At 33.8% G+C, this 23,190-nt stretch overlaps 1 protein-coding gene across 1 annotated transcript; it reads right to left on the bottom strand.

Annotated features, from left to right (window-relative positions):
- Positions 1–12,409: 12,409 nt before the first annotated feature.
- LOC128547224 (uncharacterized) lies at positions 12,410–19,624 on the bottom strand. The gene is made up of 2 exons (XM_053519232.1): positions 19,520–19,624; positions 12,410–14,646 (listed from the first exon to the last, which is right to left on the bottom strand). Exon 2 carries the CDS (start codon positions 13,963–13,965, stop codon positions 12,529–12,531), a length of 1,437 nt encoding a protein of 478 aa, XP_053375207.1. The 5' UTR covers positions 13,966–14,646; positions 19,520–19,624; the 3' UTR covers positions 12,410–12,528.
- Between the last annotated feature and the right edge of the window lie 3,566 nt (positions 19,625–23,190).

Here is a 23,190-nt window from a genome sequence, read left to right as displayed (position 1 = left end):
ACAAACATGGCATGAAAACAATGTTGTTTTTTCTTCATTTACCCCTGCCCTGAAAATAAACAATGATAAATTTGCCATGAAAAAAATGTAAATATTTTAAAGAATATTTGATACTTCAGTTATAACATTTGTTAAATCATTGCATGTACCTGTGCCAGCGTGCAGTGTGCTGATCTGATTTATAGCAGGTGCTTTGGAAGCACAAGATACATCCAAACAAAGTAAGGAGACATGGTTTGATTGCATCCATCCAGGAGACGTAATAGAAGTTACCCTCTAGCACCGTCTTAAGTGTAAATCAGGAACAAAGAGAATTGTATTGACGGCTTGATCCAAAAGGACCTTAACAAATAACAATAGTTTATCTAAGTACGGGTTGAATTTTACGGCCACCACATTGTATTGAAGATTTCAATTGTCGTACATGTAGTGTATCATTAATATTAATGACCAGATGCTTTGTGAGCAAGGAAGCAACCAAACGAAATAACAGGACATTCAGTTTGTTCATCTGAGGTGATGTAGAGTTCAACACCTCTCACGTCCCTTGCATCAACGTAAGCAAAATTTGATAATTTCCAAGAACCATCAATTATAAGAACTAAGTTTACATAAAGTCGAATTCGGTAACTAAAATAGGTAACATTTCCATCAAAATGTAAATGAATTCAATGAGAAAATTATGAAAGATGCAGAAGATGCCTGAAGACCGAAAGCTTTTACGATCTTTTACCGTGCCAGGTGTACGTCACTCATACATGGGAGTTTTATCTTATAGAATATTATTAACTTTAGCTGTAGCAGCGGGAAATCAATCTCCAGACACCTAGCCCGGCATATTTCTGTTAGACAACCGTGTCTGCTCTACGAGCGTATATAAGAAGTGGAGGTCAGATGATTTTAGATACAATGTCTTTTATCAAATCGTCACGGAGAACATAATCCTTGCCCGGGATCGAACTCAGGACCCCATGTCCCTTTTGATCTAGCCGGCAGTCTCACTGTATGAGATTTTGAGAACATAGGTAAATTTGATATCATAATATTATGATAAGATAATATTTGTTCGTAGAGAGACATATCGTCACTTTCAAAAAATATATGAGCCGAGCCATGAGAAAATCAACGTAGTGCATTTGCGACCAGCATGGATCCAGACCAGACTGCGCGTCCAGATCCATACTGTTCGCTTTCAAAGCCTATTGAAATTAGAAAAACCGTTAGAGAACAGTATGGATCCTGACCAGACTGCACGGACGTGCAGGCTGGTCTGGATCCATGCTGGTCGCAAATGCACTATGCTGGTTTTCTCATGAAGTGGCTCATATATTAAACAAGATTGTTCCTTGCAAGTGTCTACGATTCAAATAAATACATTTAGTGCCCCAGTGGCGTCATATCTTAGGTATCATGATAGAAACCTCTCTAAATGATGACCTGCAGGATCAAATCAATGGAATGCACCATCCATCCAAATTATAATTGTCTCCTATTATAGCGACTAGAATATGCAAGAACTCCCTTATTTCCCAAAACAAACAAGCAAACAAAACATTTTTAGCACCGCCATCTTGTCTGCATATGGCGTCATCTATTCCGTCCTCCGACAAGCGTTTTAATCCTCTCGGCTTAGAACATATCCTGCGCCGCCATTCGCATTTACGCCCAAAATAGCTCTCATAAAATGGTGACCGAAGAAAACAGGAACACTATCATCTTTTCAAGAAGGAATTTTATTTCACAGCAGTCACATACATATTATCGTCTGCCTTGAAGACCCAATATAATTTAAATCCCAGCTTACACCACCATATCATGCGCGAATTTGCTTTTTTCTACAAATGTGAAAATTCGACGGTATTCACTTACTTGCCAACCGACACACATGCTGTAAGAGCAGTCTTATGTAAATTGTTTCGAATAAATTATGGTCAACAAAAGTGTCCATTGGGAAAGATGACTGGTTTGCCGCTCCATTTCTATAGGTACAATGTAAATACAACAACTCTCTGCCTGTCACTCTGCCTCCTGTGACAGCTTTTTTGTAAAAAAAACGTGCAAATGGATTGATAAAAAATTTCTACTACAACTTTCAATAAACATAATGAAGATTCTATAATTCGTTAGGTAATAGAAATTGATTAAATAATTCCTAAAGTATATGCTATAAATGTGCATATCAATAAAAACGATTACTTGATTTCTTTGAATACGCAGATTTATAAATTCTTTAAATTTTACAAAAAAATACTTGAAAGAATGTCTTTAGAACTCATAAAACGCATCCAAGCAAAGTAATAGAAGATTAGGTTCGGTTGTGTCTGGTAATGAAAAGTTATGAAAATTGGAAAAATCTCACGTCACATAGGGTCGGTTTTATCGGCGTCGTTTTATTATACACTGTCAGATATAAAAATAAACTGCATGATCCTAGTGAGTGAGTTGGCGGACGGGTGAGACGTTTTACGGCTTTCACACGGAACGTACTGACTGCATATGCTGCTTTAAATAATAAGACCTGTCTAGATCCTTTGGAAACATAGATCCAAGCAAATACTAGCAGATTTGGTTTGGATGAGTCAAATGTGCAACACATTTAACATCGAACTAGCATCTAAGTGAGCGGAACTCTACGATACATTGACCCTGTGGTCCTACACAACAAGAAAATATCACTAAACTGAATCAAAGTACGGTGCGGCCATACTGCGCGTATGTACCGCAGTTAACAAAATCCAAACAATAACAAGACAGATCCTATTTTATGTCCTATAGTTTGCCACAAGAATATAATTTTTAGTATTTCATCAAGTTGAATCACATTAAGCCGAACATAAAAACGGTATGGAATAAATTTCACACAGAAAAGTATGAGCTTCAGCAAAATTACATGTACCTATTCGCACAATTAGGATAAAAGTTACTTGCTACAGCGTGTAGGATAGAATAATGTATCAGAGATATGGATAAATTTGTATTTAGGTTCTTTAACACAACACGTTAACTCTGAAAATAAAAGATACATATTATATTTGCTTGCTAGTGTTTTTAAGACATAAAAGGGGCCACATAAGGCCACAGCACCGCCATATTGACTAGACAAGATATACATAACAATGACATTTGGAATACACGGTAAATATGACATCGGTTACAAGTGGATACCTTTAGTATAGGAGATGGTTTTCTTAGCGTCACTTTCAGTGAAATGTAGAAGAAATCCCACCCAAATTTAACAGGGACATTTTTTTTCTGAGACGATTATGTTCGAATTCAGAACAATATACTTTGGATGCACACAATATATTAGCCGTGCCATGGGAAAACCAACATAGTGGGTTTGCGACCAGCATGGATCCAGACCAGCCTGCGCATCCGCGCAGTCTGGTCAGGATCCATGCTGTTCGCTAACAGTTTCTCAGTTGCAATAGGCATTGACAGCGAACAGCATGGATCCTGACCAGACTGCGCGGATGCATGCTGGTGGCAAACCACAAACCCACTATGTTGGTTTTCCCATGGCACGGCTCATATTATATTGAAAGTACAAGTATAACAAGGCAATATGTCGTCATCTCAGTGCAAAAAGTGGATAACTCTTTTGACTTAAAGATTGACTTATTCACTTTTTGCGCTAAGTTGACGATGTGCCGTATCATAATTTATGAATAAAAACAGACACATTACAAATGTCTATTCATCGTACATTATAGAGAATAGGGATAGAAAATATAATTTTACACATCACTTGCGTTACTTTTTTAATACTGAAATGATTGACACTGTGAATAAACATAATCTTTATATAAATTGCCTGTCCATATGTTGTGCTATTTTCCGGTCGATATGTCAACACTAATTTGCTGGACTAAAGTCAAAACTTGAAGAAAAACATTATTTCTGATGTCATGTAATAAAAGACTTCTTGAACGGCTTGTCGATGAATAGTCAATAGACAATAGTTTTAATTACTGATCGGCAAGCAATTCGAAAGGTGTATAATATAACTAACGTGAGCACTTTAAAGGCACTCGCTACAGTTTTTCCGGACGGGTCGATATTTACCCCAACACCGTGCCAGTTTGGTTGTGTTTCTAATCGATGTAGCTCACTGCAGAGTTGGTGCGGTCTTCTGCGCATGCCCGGAAGTGATTATCTAATGTCGCGTACGGCAAAAATTCGCAAATAATTGTATGTTCGCATGCATTTAATGTACAAAATGTATAATATACTGACTAAAGGTTAGGATAAGTACCACCATGGTTACAAAATATATACATTTAAAGTACATTTAGTTCAAATTGCTTCAATCCTACATATACTGGAGTCTGTTATTTATACCAGCGCTCAAACTCTGCTTTGAGTCACAGCTGTTGCTAATCCCGTACCGTACCCGTACCGTACATTCGTAAACTACAGGTTTTGTTAAAAAAAGGGGCGGAAACTTTCATCGTTCTATGCCATCAAAATGCTTCAGAAACACCTTAAAATCCGCTTATTAAGAAATCTGCCGTTTGATAATGTTATATATATATTTCCAAGTCATTTGATCAAACACTGAAAGAGTATTTCGTACCAACCTGCGTTGTATAAATGCCCGCCACACGCCACCTCGTTGAAATTTGATTTAAGCGAAATCTAATATGGTGACCTATCAATTTTCTTTTTGTTTTAGATTAGGTAGACATAACCAAAGGTATGTGCAGAGTTTGATTAAATTCTATTTTGTGAAACTCAATAAAATAGCAGAAGTACCAACTAACAAAAATATGCTAAAATAGCCCTTGGGTCTGCTGACCAAGTATTCCTTTCTTTACAAAATCATGTTCGTTTGATTTCTCTGAGCATGTTTCAAATAGATATATTATTTTCCGTTATAAAAATGCTTAGATGATCAGATTTATGCTGATGATTGTACTTTACTGAAATATATTTTATGATTACAGAAATTTTGAAAAATGTTTAAAATAGCACCATATCTAGGGGCAAATTAAAATTAAATTGAAACAAAGCTGGTGACCTAGTATTTTTATTTCATTTTTCAACACATCATAACATGATCTTTAAATACAAAACATTTCATCAAAATCTATTATTGAGAAAAAATTACGAAACTGTTTCGAGCGTCCTTAAGTCAGCAAATAAAACTATTTTTTCATACCTACATTTTTTGTAACGTACCAGGTTTTCTTTAGAGGTTGTGGTGTCAATATGTTTACGTGGTTAACCTCTATTCATAATAAAAAGCTTCTCTCAAAACAGTGTTTGATAAAATTAATCGAATAGCTCGCTATTTCTCGTTTACAATTTTAGCTTGCGTTTTACAAAACTAAATTGTGTAAATAACTTGAAATTTTCTAAACTTTGAAAGCTCAAACGCTTACTGAAATATAGAATCAAATAATGCATGTACGCCTACCCCGTAGGAGTATTAAAGCGCCACATCTGTCATAATAAGCAAGTTTTGACAACAAATTCTTTTAAGCAAAAGTGATAAGCGCACATAAAATCTAAGAAGCGCAGATCAAGGCAAATATACAAAGACATATTGAGGAAGATGTGATATTCAAACTAACAGCAAAAACAATCAAAATGTTAAAGATCTATCTATTTTGTGAATGCTTATAAGGTATACTTACAGTCGCAATAACAATGTCGATTAATTTTGTCTGTATGATCCAAAAAGTACATTCGTATTACCTGTTTAGAGTTGAGTTAAAAGTATGATATTAATGCATGGGACAGTTCATTATACACCTGAATAATGCGCACACGCAACAGTTGATATTTTATTTATACTAAAATCAACACTTGAATGTATATTTTCAAACTTTGCCACAATCTTAGCACAATAAATCTAAAATGATATTTAACTATTCAAGTAAATTGATGCATCAAAGGATATAATTTAATTCATTTTAAGATCTCAACTCATTTTTAAATACATCTATGCGCTTAAATTCGTTTTAAATTTTTATACGTAAACATAGGTACTGATAATGAAGGTAAAGCATAAACATATTTTCCTCAGATATTGCAGCGAGGTAAGTTTGTTTGGAGTCTTTTAACGTCCATACTCTTTAAAGTGTGCGCTTGTATATAAATTCAACAGATTTATAGATTTTTTTTGCATTTTTTTTAACTGGACGAATTCATCAATTGAAGATTATCATTATCTTGGAAAAGATGAAAGTGTGCCAAATTTAAAGATAACTTGCTTCTAGTTTGTCAAAGATATAGGAAACATAATCGCGTTAAAACATTTGTTCAGAGTTTTTTTTTAAGTAAATTCGTGAAAAGCGACAAAAGCATATTGTCTTTAATACTTTGAACACCAGATTCATCGGCACATAAAAATAATAAACAAGTTTTAAATATGTCAGTTTTAGGTAGTTAGCCACCACATTTTAAAACAAAATATTTATAAACAGTAGGTCAATAGAATGTTTTCTTCTCTTCTTGCTTTTCAAACTGGGATTTCACAGAGGAATGGATACTTATTCGTCGTACATGATAAATTCCACCAGAGGTAGTTCTCCAGCGCTAGGCATTGGCTAGAATCGCTTTTGTTCGGGTAACTGCTACTAAACCATTTGAAGTATCCACTGCTGGAGCCATATTTGTATTCCCACTGTGATGCAGAATCTTTACGCCGGCCACCGATGTTTATATCTGCAGCCTGAAATCCGTTCAAAATAGATTTCACATCTGCGTACTTCGGATCTGAGTCAATATTGATAAGAAATCCTCCATCTTCCTGACACACCATCTCAGCATCGTCGTGATGTTTTCGTGTAACATATAATTTTATGCAAAATCCATTTGTTGTCATATTATAATCACTAGGACAAAAGCCTTTTCTTTTGCCTTCAACACCTCCTTCACATATACCTAAATCTGTCTCTACTTTTCTTGCTTTTCCGCTTGTAACTTTGTCAAACGCACATTCTCTACTACGATTTCGCGTTCCAAAATAATATTCCCTGGTGACGTCACATTCAGTCCATTGCGTCCATTCAGAACACTGATGAAGATTTGTTATCGCCATTCCGAGAATAGTTAGCATTGGTTTGTTCAGGCGTCTCCCCATTTCAATCAATGTCTGGCCATCAATATCTTTTCCAGCAGTACCTTTACTCTCAATTTCTGTGTCACAATAAATCCCGTCACATAACACAATGAGGAATACAACAAGTTTGATGATGAACTTGATGCTAATTTGTTTTTCCATTTTGCTCGTTTGAATCAGCTCTTCTTCAGTTTAAGATGTATTTATTTCGTGTTAATGCCGTTAAACATGAAGCCTTTTCATTGTTGATTATTTCTGTTTTAAAACTCTAAACATGCCGCTTCACAACTTGTACGCATTAGTGAAACATGGAATCTGAGTACATAATCAAGCAAAACAGCTGAAAAGCTTTTTAAGTTTCCCAGCAAGGTTTCTCTTTCCAACTCAGACAGCGTTTGATAATGATCTTAAACATAAAGAGGAGTGATCAAAATGTTCTGAAAGTATCCGTTCTAAGAATCAAATTTAACAAAATTTATGTTGATGTAAAAAGTAAATGTGTTTCGGGTTTAAACTATTATCTTATAGAACTTCAATTAATTGAATATTTAAGAACAGTATTTCTTTTAAGCTACATATATATAAATTACTAAATAAAATTAAAATAAAAAGATTTTTTTCTGAAAATTAAAATTAACGCACTTTCAAAAAATACAATTGAATTTGCCACAGTGTCTCATCCATGTATGAAAATATGTTGATAATGCTTGAGTAGGCACTGATGTATATCAAAGTTAATAGCTGAAAACAGCAACAAAGAGGTGAAGCAAAAAGTAACTTATTTAGTCCAGATGTGGAATGCCTGAAACATCTTTTATCTGGCCCAGCCAACGGCAAAAATCATATTTATAATCTAGTCTGGGAAAATACTGCTGAAAAGAGTACCAATTTAAAGTACCAACACAATACAATGCACTATTCAGGTTATCAGCCGCTATAGGGAATCGAACGCCTGTGGCGTGTCAGATAAAATGTTTAAACGCAAATGTCGAACACGTTTAATAGCTGACATTCTAAAGTACTATTGCAATATACCGAACATATCTAAAACATTTTCATCATCCCATAACCTTATGTATTGTGATTATGACAACATTATTTTCCATGAGAAAGGGAAATTTTCTTGAGATTTCGTTAGATATTTACAAAGATTAAATAAAGATTTTATATTTCCATTTCATTCCATTAATTAAAATTGAAGTACAGAAGTCTGTGAAAAGACGGATACATATGTTTTTGATCTATGTATATTGTAAACAACATAATTAGGGGAATAAAAGTTACATCAAGCTGTTTTTCTCAGTCTAACATATCTTTATAGGACAATTGTTTACTTTCAATTATGACGTTTTTCACACGAGACTTTTCGTCTGGTTTTATATTAAATAATTCAATGTCATTCGCTCAACTACCACTACATATTACTTGAACGTTTATTAAAGACTCATTATGCCTTTGTTTAAAAAGTGGCTGCCACATTTTCCGTTATAAACATAAAATACATTATTTTCTTGTTAAATCTCATTTGTGATAATTACTTTCTTTAACAGTTGCCAAAGGTTTGAATAATGCTAAATATACTAAAAGGTTTTAATCTAATCTATTGGTTTTATAACCTCCCATCATGGCTCTAACTATAACAGTTCATGTGCAAAATTAGAAGTAGTGCTTTTCTAACCATGTAAGTACGCATAACATCTATTTCAAAAGCTGTTTCATCAGTTTTAAGATAAAAATTTAAAGCATTATGAACCTTTAAAAGAAAACCAACGTTACAACGTTTTTCAATTTTTCCCTTACAGCATATTGTAGAAATTCTCTGGTTTGCTGTGTACATTGTCTTTATGCACAGCATGTTACAGGTCGCTATATTTACCTGTAAATTGCAGTGGTTTATCGCAATTCTACGCGAACACCGGCAGTTCATCGCGATGCGCCGCAACCTGTCCTCGCGACACACCGAAATCGATTTTGTTGTATTTGCATAAAACAAGCGCATCCCCTCGGCTGGGAAATTTGTCTCCGTTGGGGTCGAAGAGGAGCGGCTTAGAAAATTAGCCCTTGTCATTTTTAGTGAACTGAAACATTAAAACTATTCTAACATGCAAATATAAAAATAAAATAGGGGGCTAAACGATGCAAATTGATCATTGCAGATCATTGATCCGCAGAGATATAGAGCTTATATAGTAAATGATACATTTTTGTGAAAGTGATTTTGGTATTTTCTTTTGAGCTTGACTCTAATTAAGTTAAATCTGCAGGCTGTAAACATCATATTAAGAGTTTATATTTCTTGTCATCGTACAGATGTTTATGTTATTCTTTTCATTTGAAATGGCATTTTTAAAAAGCCAGAATGATAATTTGATTACTATTTTGTATGCAAGTGACATCTTACATCGTTTGAGGAAAGCAGTTTGATCCTTGCTCGGAATGCTATGAAGCTTGCCTTCAGTTATTTTTTTGGCTCTACCCAGATGCCAGCTCGTGCAAAAATATTACCACAATGTACACATGGGGTTTGTTCTTCCTTTACAGCTTGAAAGACACAATGTGCTATAAAACTGTGTTCTGTGGCATTACAAAGCGCGATGATTGTATTAATACCAGTTGTATTAACTTCCTTTATTTAGAATATTTTTTTTATGATTTTCATATCAAGGCCTAAAACAAAACAAACCCTCCCCCCACAAAAAAAAAATATTCAATGCCATAGGACAATAAGTTCGAAGGTATATGCGACATCATTCGGTCATATCTTCGACAAGAGGTGACGTTACATCATCACATGATATGTGACCATAGGCATCTTTATCATTCTTTGAAGGAAAATTTTAGTTTTAAGGATCATGTCAAAAGAAAATGTCGGACAGCAATAGCTTATTATCTTAGAATATAAAATATCAGAAAATACCTTACTAATAAGGCTACTGAAATTCTTGTATTATCGCTGTGTGTTATTTCACACGTGGATTATTGCAATGCAATATTTTATGGTATTCCTCAGTGTGAAGTTCAGAAAATGCAAAGGATACAAATCATTGTGCCAAACTCGTTCTAAGACTCAGCAAGTACGACAATCCAAACAAGCTTTGTACCGACTGTATTGGCTTAAAATATCAGAAAATACCTTACTAATAAGGCTACTGAAATTCTTGTATTATCGCTGTGTGTCATTTCACACGTGGAATTATTGCAATGCAATATTTTATGGTATTCCTCAGTGTGAAGTTCAGAAAATGCAAAGGATACAAATAATTGTGCCAAACTCGTTCTAAGACTCAGCAAGTACGACAATCCATATAAGCTTTGTACCGACTGTATTAGCTTCCTGTCAAAGCTAGAATTGAGTTTAAGATTTTAACCGTAATGTTTAATTACACAGTGGCCAAGCTCCATCTTACTTGACCGAGTTATTATCGGAACAAGCACCAAGACGTAGTTTATGGTCTTCAGACTCTGTTACAGGTTGTTACGAGGAACCATTTAACAATAAAACATTCGGTGATAGAAGTTTTAAACTGTAGGGCCGAAACTATGAAACAAACAGAAAATCTGATTCAGTAGACACTTTTAAGAAAAAGCTCAAAACATTGTTTTTTTAGAAGCTTTGAATCATGGTTTTAAAATGTTTCTCTGTTGATGGACTGAATATTATGTAAAAACGCCGAGTATACTCTGCTATGTAGTGAGATCGACGTATGTTTAATACGCAATGTCGTAATTTGCACTGTATAATAATTTTGTCAAATATGTCGTGTTTTATTGTTTGATATAATGTATATATGTTTTATCATGCCTTTTTTTAATTTAATGCACAACGCCTATGAATATATTATGTTAAAATTAGGCGTTTAATCAAATAAAACAGTGTGTTTAACAATAGAAAATGTTTAAATGACTTCTAAAGATATTCCAATTCTAATTTTGATATATCTCTAAGGTCGAAAATTCGACAAACAGACTTATATACATATAGTAAATTTCTTCAAAACAAAGTTATCACGCCTATGAAAACCACTGTACCAGAGGCATACATGAGACTTCACATTCACAGATGAATTTCTTGCAGGTATATTCATTTTGCTGTTAGGTAGCTCTATGAGAAAATCTGAAGAATATAATATAATTTGATGCATTTTTATTAGAATTTTATTGGTAAGTAACTCCTCAAGATATGTCTTTTTGGCTTTGCTAATGCTATGATAAGTAATGTAATGCTTTTTGGGATGGAATTAAAATTTAAGAAATAATAAAAAAAAAAAAAACATCCGCCGAGTCAACTATAAATCAAGCCGTTATAAGCCTTATATAACATGGAAATCGGATGATACATGACCTTTAGACATCTTATTTCGGACTAACTGTGAGAGACTTTGCAATGGAATATTATGCGTTTTGTTATCGTTTGGCTATAACTGATTCTTAAAAAAATAATTCGGTCATGTAGCAAATTTCTAGAGAAACCACTAGGTGCCCCTTCTGGAATTATTTCAGTCTCAGATGGGAACCTGGAAAAAAAACTTTGTAAAATACTTTATTGGCCTCTTTACACATACAAGTATTTTATATCAGGTTTCATAGATAATAAATCGAATCGAGTCCAATGCTCAAACGACGGATAATTAAGGCATTAAGTACCTAAACGTGAAATTGGAATTTTGAAACGCAAACAATAGCATAGTTTCAATGGTCTATTGAAAACATGCGAAGTACATGTATTTACCTTTATATTCAGTCATCATGGCTCTGTGTGTATATACATATGTACTGCATATACATAAGCAATTATGGATGATGAATTTAACTTTTTGCAAAAACGAAATTCCTTTTCAAATATTACTTTCAACCTTACTTGTATGTTGCTTCCTGTATGTACATATCACAAAAAATAACATAAAAAAGAGAAACAAATCTCTTATTTCTAGTTTAGTCTTAAAATATTAAAGGTCTATCACCCACGGCCAAATCTTAAATTATAAACATAATCAAGTGCTTCTTGAAGACATAACAGCATAATGCAAACAATGTTTTCTTAGTCTATTTGCAAATAAATGTGACATCGAACAGATGTTTTAGGCAAGTGTCTTAAATAAACACTTCTTTCTAAATCCAGACTGAAAATTGTACGATAAACCATCTTTAATTTATCGGAAAAAAGTGTTCAGTATGGTACGTAAAATAGACACGGGACGATATTTCCCTATTTCAGTTTTGGCATTCTTCTTATAAAGTGCTACGACCCTAGCAGATTTTTTTTACCACCAGGAACTACACCTTGTATAAGAGATAATATAATGTGTGTTAAAAGATATACAATAAATGAAGCACTGTCTCTAAAAATTCAAGCAGGTATGCCGTCTACAAAAGTAGATTTATTTACACATTTATATTTATTCTCAAATATGTCATTCAGATACAAATCAGTATGAGCAACAATTTGGTAAATTACTGTATCAGAAAAAATTATCCATCCTAAGTGATAAATACAGGACAAAAAAGATATAAAGCATGATAATCAACACCAGCAGCATGATTGGGGTACAAACTTTCAGCTTTCTTCTTTTTTTCTTTCGTGTTGTAAGGAGTTGAAGATATCCATAAAGCCTTTCAGAAAAGGAGGCAACAGACTCGAACCTATCATCACTGTCCTCAAGGCTTGTTTCCAATTTCAAATCCGTTATTAGGCCGTTCAGTAGGGTTTTCATAACATCAAGGTATTTTCGTTTATCTTTAAATAGTAGAATTTGGGAACAATAATCAATATTAAACACATCCGTATATATAAGTGGGGGTATACCTGCATACACAGAACCTATTTCATAACCATTGCATTTGTCAATGTCGGCTGCAGAAACACGACTGAGAATCAATTCAAGTATATCAAACAAACAACAGGTATCTGGAACCCTTTCGTCTCGTTTACAAAACAAATGATGGTAGATCATCAATCTCTTTAAATCATATGATGATAACCAAAACTTTAGTTCATTAACATGACGTGAAAAACGCAATTTTCGTAGTTCCACTTCATCGACATTTGCATTGATCAGATATTTCAATAGCCTGTAGACTTTTCGGTGTCGATACGAAAGGTTGTGATTCATGATTTTGACTTCTGTTTCAGTAAAGGTCATTTTCGTTTCCATATTATGAGAAGACACAAGTAAGAAACTACCATGGATACATACCTCTTTTGAGAAAGGTTTTAATGGGCAAATTGTTGTAATAAATTTTGTCATATTCCTAGCAAGAACTTTTATTCCAGGAGTTATATCAACAAAAATGTCAACCGGTTTTCTTATGATGCATTTTCTTTTAAAACGTAATTTCAATTTTACATTTGGACCATTTTGGCATTGCTCCGCTTTTCCAACAATATTTAGTGAATAATGCGAGCTTTCATACATTTTAATCGCGTAATCAGAAATGTCATTGATATCATGTTCGATCATGCGCATAATTGCAAATAACACAAACCGGTCGAAAATAGATATCGCACCTCCCGTTTTTTCCTTCAATACGGGTGTTGGTGAGCACAATACCACATAAATGAAGTCAAACTCGTCAGGGAAAGTATTCTTTGTTCCTTCATAAAAACTGCCAACTCGCAGTAACTCAGGATTATCTATAAAAGTTGCACTTCTATATCTTTCTTTGAGTGCAGCTATTTCTTTTTGAATCTCATTTTGTTTCATAACGAAGTTCATTAAATCTTGAACAAGAGTCTCTACACCATTTTGTATAAAGTCAACAACATCGTCTTCCACGGTAAACTTTATCTTCTTTTCATACAACTTGTCAAGATACAGATCTAGATTCGAAACTGTACTAACTCTGAAATCTTCCCCATCTTCTATTATATCTATTTCATTGTTACAATATTCCTGCATTTTCCATGAATATAACTCAACATTAAATAAATCTTTGTTTTATCGACACTATATGTTCAGTTTTAATGTATAACGTTCTTAAAAATACTTGAATGCATATTTAACACTTTCTTATTTTTAGTATTTTTTGACATATCTATTGTTAAAATTATAATCCATTGTCCAAATAAATATTATTATTTTAAACGACATTTCCACACGCAAACTAGATTTATTTTTATCTAAATTACTAGCCAAACCGATTATTACGACCAATCGGCATTGAAACGTGGACATATGTGCATTTAACATATAATTTGTTTAACACTTTCATGGCTATGCACAAATGTTCTTTATATCTTGCTCATTATGTGAGATTTAGCGCTTTTTTTGCACATCAGGTGAAACAACTTTCTCAAATAGGGTGTCTGGTTCAATCCGTTGTACATTTGTACATGGTAGGATGCCGGGCGTATACATGTACTTTTATTTCTTATTAATCTGTTATCTTATAACTTGTAAAGACCCTTCATCAAAGCATAGTCATATAGCATTCTTGTAAAATTCAAGACAAAACAATGCTTTGCTTGTGTTTTTATGTTCGGTCTGAAAATTAAATTGCTCTTTGCAAGCATCTTCCTAGCACCAATGTCATTAGTACAGCTTCTACCATCTATTCCGTCATTTTACAATTGTCAGAGGCTGAAAGAAAAGAAAAATGATGAAATTATCATAAAGCCGTTTAAACAATTTCAAAACGATTATACATATAGTAATCCAATAAATGTCAGTTAAACTGTTGACTTATTACTGTTGCTTTCTCTATAACTGCCTCGTGGTAGAGGGTAGGGCGTCCGCTTCGCGTGCGGAAGGTCGTGGGTTCGCCCACTGGTCGCGTCATGCTAAAATAGAGAAAAGTGAAAGCTTCACAGGTCGCCCAACACGAAAAAACGAAAATGTTGCAGGCTCGGTTTGACTGAGCCTGTTCATGGACGGTAGTGGAAATGCATGCTACCGTCCACGCCCTCTAGCCCCGGGTTGAGCAGAAGACGTGAAACATGGTACTAGTAGCTGCCTCGCTTTGCGATCAGCATTTAGAGGATAATACTAGCACTGGTCAGACCGACGATAGTATAAGTTGATTGGATGAGATATAATGTCACAATTCTACGGTATGATATTCAAGTGAGGCAGCACTAAAAAGTTAGAGGATGCTCTCGCTGATGCAAGTAAACACCGTCAAAAGAAAACCAATCCTTCCAGGTATTTTTACACAATATGTTATTGTCGCTAATTTATCCACTGTTATTCATTTATGTTGTAATTATGACGTACTTGATACATGCATAACTTTTAAGAATTCTTTAATGTCACATATGCACGCTAACAGGACTTTGAACCCATCTATTTCAGGATTGGGAAGTTTACTAACCAACAAATATGATCATCATTAGATATTATATCAAGTAAATGTTATGCTAACAATAGCTATCGATATTTTCCCTCTAGAATTCCATCTCTATTTTTTTAATGATTTGTTAAAGAATCTAAGAGATATTGCTCGTTAATTTTGAGTTTTATATAGAAATTGATGCGATGACAGAAATTAAAAGTTAAAATTATCAGACTGGATTCCATGGCTACACACGGCCACTGATAAATTTTGAAATATCTATAAATGATTTGCTAACACAGTAATTAACTATATATATTATATTTTCTTGGCGGTACCATTGAATGCTGAAAACCACTAAATCCGGCGGTTCATTATTTCATATAAATCCACGTACTTAATAGTGTTTTTAAACATGTTTTAGCATATCACATTTTAACAGACTTATATCCCTTGTATATTAAAAAAGGGTACTTTTATATAAAAAAGCTACAATTTCATTCCCAAACACAAATTCTTAAAGAACTTTGAACTATCTGGAAATTATTTTATCATTCTTCAGAACAAAAATATAACATAAGTACTTTGTTACTAAAGTAAATACAAGGTTACAGAAAAGGAGACTGTGTTCATTGACAGGTTTTTTTTACCAGGACGGGAGGGGGCCCAGGCCTGTGATTTGGGGAATAAATAGCTCGGTATTTGGGCAAAGGGGAATAAAAACCTGATGTAAAGTCAATTTTTTGGGAAAATTGCATGATTTAAAAGACATTTTCTGAGGGGAAGGGGCCTATTAACGGCCCCTATTACGAAGAAAAAAAAAACCCTGGTGAAGCATCTTTTTGTATATTGTCTTTGGTAAAAGCTTCATGAAAGCAGTACTGATCATTTCATCCATCAAAAGTAAAATTTTCAAGAAGAAAATGCAGCATACAAAAGCTAACTAAGATTCTTTTTTTTTTGTTGGGTGTAACGTCGCACCGACACAAGTATACTGTCATATGGCGACTTTCAAGCTTTGATGGTGGAGGAAGACCCCAGGAGCTAAGATTCAGACAATATAGACACACACTATTGAATTAGTTCATACAATCAGAACTAGTGTTAACTCAAATACTGTAACAATTTTCTCACGAAAATACATGTATGATAAATATTTAATTATACGCATTATTGCATTCTCAACTATTAATGTATACTACACTTATTTGTTGAATGAGTCTATTATTACTGATATCTTTCTATATATAAATAAGATATTTATGTTTATGTTATTTTAAGACGATATGTAAAATGAAAAATACTTTTAAGAAACAAAAGCTGAAATGTAAGATAAAGATGGCTTGGCTAGTTATAGCAGTACTTAGAACACAAAAAATGTCTATCAAAAGGTAATACTGTAAGTGTACTTGTATTAGCGCAGCTAAATTTTAGCGCAAACGTGTTGAAGTTGTCAGTTACTTGCAAAGCACAGTAAGTAATGATCAAGTGAACTGGATGCAAATTTAACATGAAAGGCTACTGAAAACCTGTTTCATGCCAAGTAAAATCAAACATTGATATACTTTGTACTCTATGGTGTGGGTTTGACAGAAATAAATAATAAGTGGTTAAGCCTGACAAGAAATGTGTTACAATTGTTCCTGATCAGTCACTATATAAATATGGTCAGGGCTTTATATAATGTGACTAAACACTGTGATTGGCTGTTTTTGTCTGGCTCCAAAGTTATAAAGTCTTCTTGCATACTGATTAGAACTACTAGCAAGAGTCACACACTATTGGTGCCTCCAAACTGCCATTAGCATAGCAATAACCACATGAAATTTAACGATTACTCTTGCGAAACCTTGATTCAGGATTAAATTTTCCAACAAATGTGTCCACAAAAAAAAAAGAAATAAATGAAATGCTCGCATTCGCTTTTCAAACCTAGCTTATTATGTTGCATAGAGAGTATTTAAAATACTGTATGCTTTTTAAGACTTAAAAGTATGCAAACTGAAAATTATACACTGTTTTCCAAAGGGAAAGTACCATGTATTGGAATGGGGCTAAAATTTCACTTATAGTTTTTATTTAAGGTTTAGAATTAGGCCTTGAGACATCAAACAACACCAAATCATAGAAAGAAAAAGTTGTTTGACATGAAAATTGAACAGCATGTAAAACATGTATATTACTTTACGAAACACAGTTTTCAGCAATTATTTATCTTTATTTCTTTACAAATGGCATTCATTTTCAAAGGGAGACAACTTTTTCTCGACGATTACCTAAAATAATCGGGAAAAGTTGTCTCCCTTTGAAAATGAATGCCATTTGTACTTAAAATATTCGGAAAAAGTTGTCTGCCTTTGAAAATGAATACCATTTGTAAAGAAATAAAGATAAACAATTGCTGAAAACTGTGTTCCACCTTGTTATGCGAAATTTTACCACTCGCACGCTATTGCAAATGCATCAAAACGAACATGTGTAACAGTTCTCTGAAAATGGTGAGTTTTTAAAGGCGTTTAACTGTCCGGAAGTGGGGCCCCTGTAGACAGTCCTTTTCCGGAATTCAATGTTTATATCAGTATACTGACACTTGTTTCGTAAAGTAATATACATGTTTTACATGTTGTTCAATTTACATGTCAAGCAACTCTTTCTTTCTTTGATTTGGTGTTGTTTGATTTTTAGCTCATCTGATTTTTTGAAAAAAAATGATGAGTTATTGTCATCACTTGAGCGGTTGTCGGCGTCGGCGTCGGCGTCGGCGTCTGCGTCGGCGTTGCCTGGTTAAGTTTTATGTTTAGGTCAGCTTTTCTCCTAAACTATCAAAGCTATTGCTTTGAAACTTGGAATACTTGTTCACCATCATAAGCTGACCCTGTATAGCAAGAAACATAGCTCCATCTTGCTTTTTGCAAGATTTATGGCCCCTTTTGTACTTAGAAAATATCAGATTTCTTGGTTAAGTTTTATGTTTAGGTCAGCTTTTCTCCTAAACTATCAAAGCTTTTGCTTTTAAACTTGGAATACTTGTTCACCATCATAAGCAGACCCTGTACATCAAGAAACATAACTCCATCTTGCTTTTTGCAAGAATTATTGCCCCTTTTGGACTTAGAAAATCAGTTTTCTTGGTTAAGTTTTATGTTTAGGTCAGCTTTTATCCTAAACTATCAAAGCTATTCCTTTAAAACTTGCAACACTTGTTCACCATCATAAGCTGACCCTGTACATCAAGAAACATAACTCCATCCTGCTTTTTGCAAGATTTATGGCCCCTTTTGGACTTAGAAAATATCAGATTTCTTGGTTAAGTTTTATGTTTAGGTCAACTTTTTCTCTTAAACTATCAAAGCTAATGCTTTAAAACTTGCAACTGTTGTTCACCATCATAAGCTGACCCTGTACAGCAAGCAACATAACTCCATCCTGCTTTTTGCAATAATTATTGCCCCTTTTGGACTTAGAAAAATCATTTTCTTGGTTGAATATTATGTTTAAGTCAACTTTTCTCATAAACTATCAAAGCTATTGCTTTAAAACTTGCAACAGTTTTTCACCATCATAAGTGGACACTGTACATCAAGAAACATAACTCTATCCTGCTTTTTACAAGAGTTATGGCCCTTTTTTGACTTAGAAAATCATGGGTAGGACAATATTTCTATTATACAAAAAAAAATCAGATGAGCGTCAGCACCCGCAAGGCGGTGCTCTTGTTGTTTCTCAGGGCCTAATTCAAAACCTTAATGGCTTCGTTATCTCTCTAAAGAAACCAGGGAAATTTCCTTTGTAATGAATAAGTCATATATTAAAATAAATCACATACTTGTATTAGAAAAAAATGCACTTTGCACAAAAACCTGAAAAACTTGTTACTTGTCAAAATCTAGGACATAACTTTAACACCCCATAAAACTTTATCAGTAATATTTATGTTCAAAAACATAATTGATTTGTCATTCATACACATATCAGAGTCCAAAAACATAATTTCAAAATAACATTTTTAAAAGACGTATATAATTTATGTAATCACAACTAACAAAAAGTGGTGGTTGTTGCTAATTAGTGTCAAAACGTTCCATTTCCGGGATATTTTTTTAAAAAAGATATCAGATAAAACAGTCGATATAATTAACGTAATATCTTTAAACCCTTCCAATCGTATAAATATTTACTAACCTGCAAATTCGCGAACTGTCATTCATTATAACTTTGAAATGAATTGTCAAATAACTATTTTGGTAGTTTCGTTTTCTCCACGACCTTCAATGTTTACAAATGGCGGGTTGATTCAAAGGGCGATAAGTAATCAATCATTTGATAAAGACACACAATGACAAAACACGGCTACAAAAGACATTTTACTAGATTGTTTCATTACTGACTTTCAGATATTAATGTCTTGCCTATGTAACTATTCTAAATTAATTAAATGCTTGATGTAACAATTTATTCCAAATTATGATGATTTTTGCCAAAATTAAGGGTTTTGAATACTCCATCCATCCAAGCTACATTCTCGCCAGTTTTAATAGCTAATAAAATTATCAAAATAACTGTATCTTTTAATAAGATATCAAACAATTGTATTCAGAGTCATAAGGTTATATATTTTCATGAGAAAATGTAACATTTTGCAATCCGTTTAGATTATAGGCAACGTATATACAAATTTAAAACATATAAATCACATGCTGTTTCTCAAATCGAGTAATTAATGTTCCATTTAGAAAGGTGCGGGTGCCAACAGTTTCTTTTTATAGAAAATGTCAAATTAAACTAACTTATAAAATTTGACTTTTAGTAGATAAAGTTTTTTTTTTAAATGTAATACACGTAACTGTCATCACTCAAATTTTTAACTTTTATTTTTTAAATTGAAAAATCAGTAACTTTGAAACCACATCAATTGTTGTATTTGTATGCTTTTATTTTGAATAAATCATCTTTACTGAACATGTACGCAAGATCATTATAATTTGTTGAACTAAACCATGATTATATTCTAAATCATTGGATGTCGACAAACTACAGTAAACAATGAGGTCGTTTTCAACTTCCCTGTAATAATAGCACGGATTAGCAATTGTTCATGGTTTCCGCTTCATACAAAGTGAAAAGACAAGTCGAAAGAATTCCTGCGACCAGAAGTTTTACAAACCAAAAATTGGTATAGATGTATGTGTGACCACTCAGCCTAAAAAGAACTAATGGTTGAATAGCGTGCTTGTATTTTTTAAAGTAGGTCATCTAGGGCCATCCTAGCATGAATTGCAAATATATATTGTATACAGCACATAAGGCGCCTTTTTTAGTTGCTAAAGACCATACGGAGGGGAGACTAGTCTGCAGCATTCACCTCTTGGGTTGCTCTACTGCCGTAGTTCGTGGAAGTAGAGTGCTTTGAAGGGATAAACTCGATTTAAAGTTTGTACTATATTCGAGCACGAATGTTATTAATTTGAGAATAGCCATCGCATGTCTATAAAATTAATAGATGTGAAGAGTTATCAAATATATTTAAAAGAAAAGACTTGTCATAGAATAAATAAAGTGAAAAGATTTTAACTAAAATGCATTCTGAGAAACTGGACACCGTTTTTTTATAGTGTGGCGGATGAGCAAATGAAACAATGAGTTGAAGTTTGAAGGAAGCAGGACCAGAATCATTGCAAATACGCATGCGTTTAGAATTAGGTTATTGTTTGGCAGTACATTTTCTACGTCCGATAAAATTTTAAGTTGAAATCTCTCGGAAAATACCAATTTGTTTACAATTATGTACTTGGTCAAGGTCACGTTGTAATGGTCTTAACGTGATATATGTCAAGGTCTGTCAGCGGCACATGTTTATTGTTATTAATTTTGGCGTTTTCCCACCATGTCAGGTGTAATCTGTGTTCATATATATATACCAAGTTGATGCCGAAACTGGAAGAGTGTTATGCGACCTTCGTTTACTGACTACTGGACCTTCAATATTGTGAATGACAGGTTTAGGGTAACAATTTTGAATACTTGATAAATTACAGCGTTTCTTTCATATAGATACTTTAAACATAATTGTTTTCAAGTGTATGAGTTTCTCAAATAACTATATTTTTGTGTAAAACGTATACATAACAGCAAAAGTCGGTATAATGTATGAAAAGTCATTAGGAATCTGGGTTGTATGTGAAAATGGACTTGTTCGCAGTTCGAAGGCGTTGCAACTTAATGTAGTTTTTTTAAGGCTATGGTTAAGGGTGTTTCCTTTGTTGCACTGTCTTCTGCAAAGGCACTGTGTACATGCGTTTAAGGTTCTTAAGGACTGCATTTATATATATGAGCATTTTTGTGTTTTACATTACATGCCTTCTGTTGCCTTGCGTATGTTAGGGTTTCACCTGGCGGGGATAACTTTTATTTACTCTGTTCTGTGACTTTGGAACTTGGTGGGGGTAAGGGTGAGGTTAGGTACACCATAAACCGGTTTAAGCTTCCCAGTGGTGGTTTTGCCACTGACCTTCTAAGGCGGTGTCCCTCTGTGTGCCTTTATTTATTTGTTTTGCTTTGTGTGTGTGTGTGCGTGTGTGTGTGCGTGCGTGTGTGTGCGTGTGCGTGTGCGTGTGTTTGGTGTGCGTGTGTGTGTGTGTGTGTTGATCGTGTACGAGTCCGCGTGCTGGGTTTGCGTTGGGGAGGCTGCGTTTTTAGAACGTGGCTTTCCCTGTTGGATATTCTTCCTTCCTTCTTTTTGCATATCAATATGTATAAAGTTTTTTTAGGTTGCTTTACGTATACGTCATATTGGGACATTATTTATACATTACAAGGGAATATGAATGTGGTCTTTTAAGACTACGAATGCCAGCATAGTTTATCATGTAAAACTAGCGTGACAATAAATAATTTTCAGCTTATGGGTAACGTGTTAAAGACTTAATGTTACCCTGCGTGAGAATAAAAAATTTTTAGCTCATGGGTAAGGACATCATGTAAACTTGCGTGAGGAATTTTAAGTTTATGGGTAACGTCTTAAGGTATTATGTATACTTGCGTGAGGAATTTTAAGTTCATGGGTAATGTCTTAAGGTATTATGTAAACTTGCGTGAGGAATTTTAAGTTTATGGGTAATGTCTTAAGGTATTATGTAAACTTGCGTGAGGATAAAGAATTTTAAGTTGATTGGTACTGTGTAAGGGTATTAAGTAAACTTGCTTGAGACTGAAGAATTTTAAGCTAAGAGGTATTGTGTTATGATGCATGTAGACCAGCGAGCAAATTAACAATTTTAAGACTACATGCATGGGTAACGTGTTAGGAGTACATGTAATGTATAGCTTGCATAAGAATAAAGAATTTGAGCTTACAGGTAAGCTGTTAGAACAGATGCTTAAATACTGTAGATAGTAAAGCTTCTTTAGAATGATATCTTAGCTGCTAGAAAATGCAACATCTTATAACTGCGTGTTAGGTAAAAAAAACGCTCACAATTTGCTTGATTTTTTTTCATGTGTACGCACACCAGGTTAAAATATATTCTCAAGCATTTATAGAAGCTTTTGTTGTATACGTTATGCTAGTGATATCTAAAACGCTAGTTAATAAAACATTCCAGTTTTTAAATGATAAGTGATAACTAATCTCTATAATTTCAGGTTACAACACACTAAATAGCTGTTTCGCTTTATAAAATATTTCCAATGGCCGCAGCACACATCAGGACCCATTTTAAATGTCTATAACTTACATTTACTTGAAGAATATTGTCAGCGCTGAATAAAAATCAAAAGAAAAGTGGGGGTCATGTTTGATGCAAGAAAAATATTTTCAGTCAAACACACAAACTGCAAAATCAGCTAAATAATGA

Source organism: Mercenaria mercenaria, chromosome 12 (genome assembly GCF_021730395.1).
Source record: "Mercenaria mercenaria strain notata chromosome 12, MADL_Memer_1, whole genome shotgun sequence".
Classification (NCBI taxonomy): Eukaryota; Metazoa; Mollusca; class Bivalvia; order Venerida; family Veneridae; genus Mercenaria; species Mercenaria mercenaria.
Note: the sequence above shows the minus strand (reverse complement) of the source record. Positions and strands in the feature narration are given on the sequence as shown.

Coding starts and splice junctions, on each gene's coding strand:
- LOC128547224 (XM_053519232.1), bottom strand. CDS start 13,965: ATGCAGGAATATTGTAACAATGAAATAGATATAATAGAAGATGGGGAA.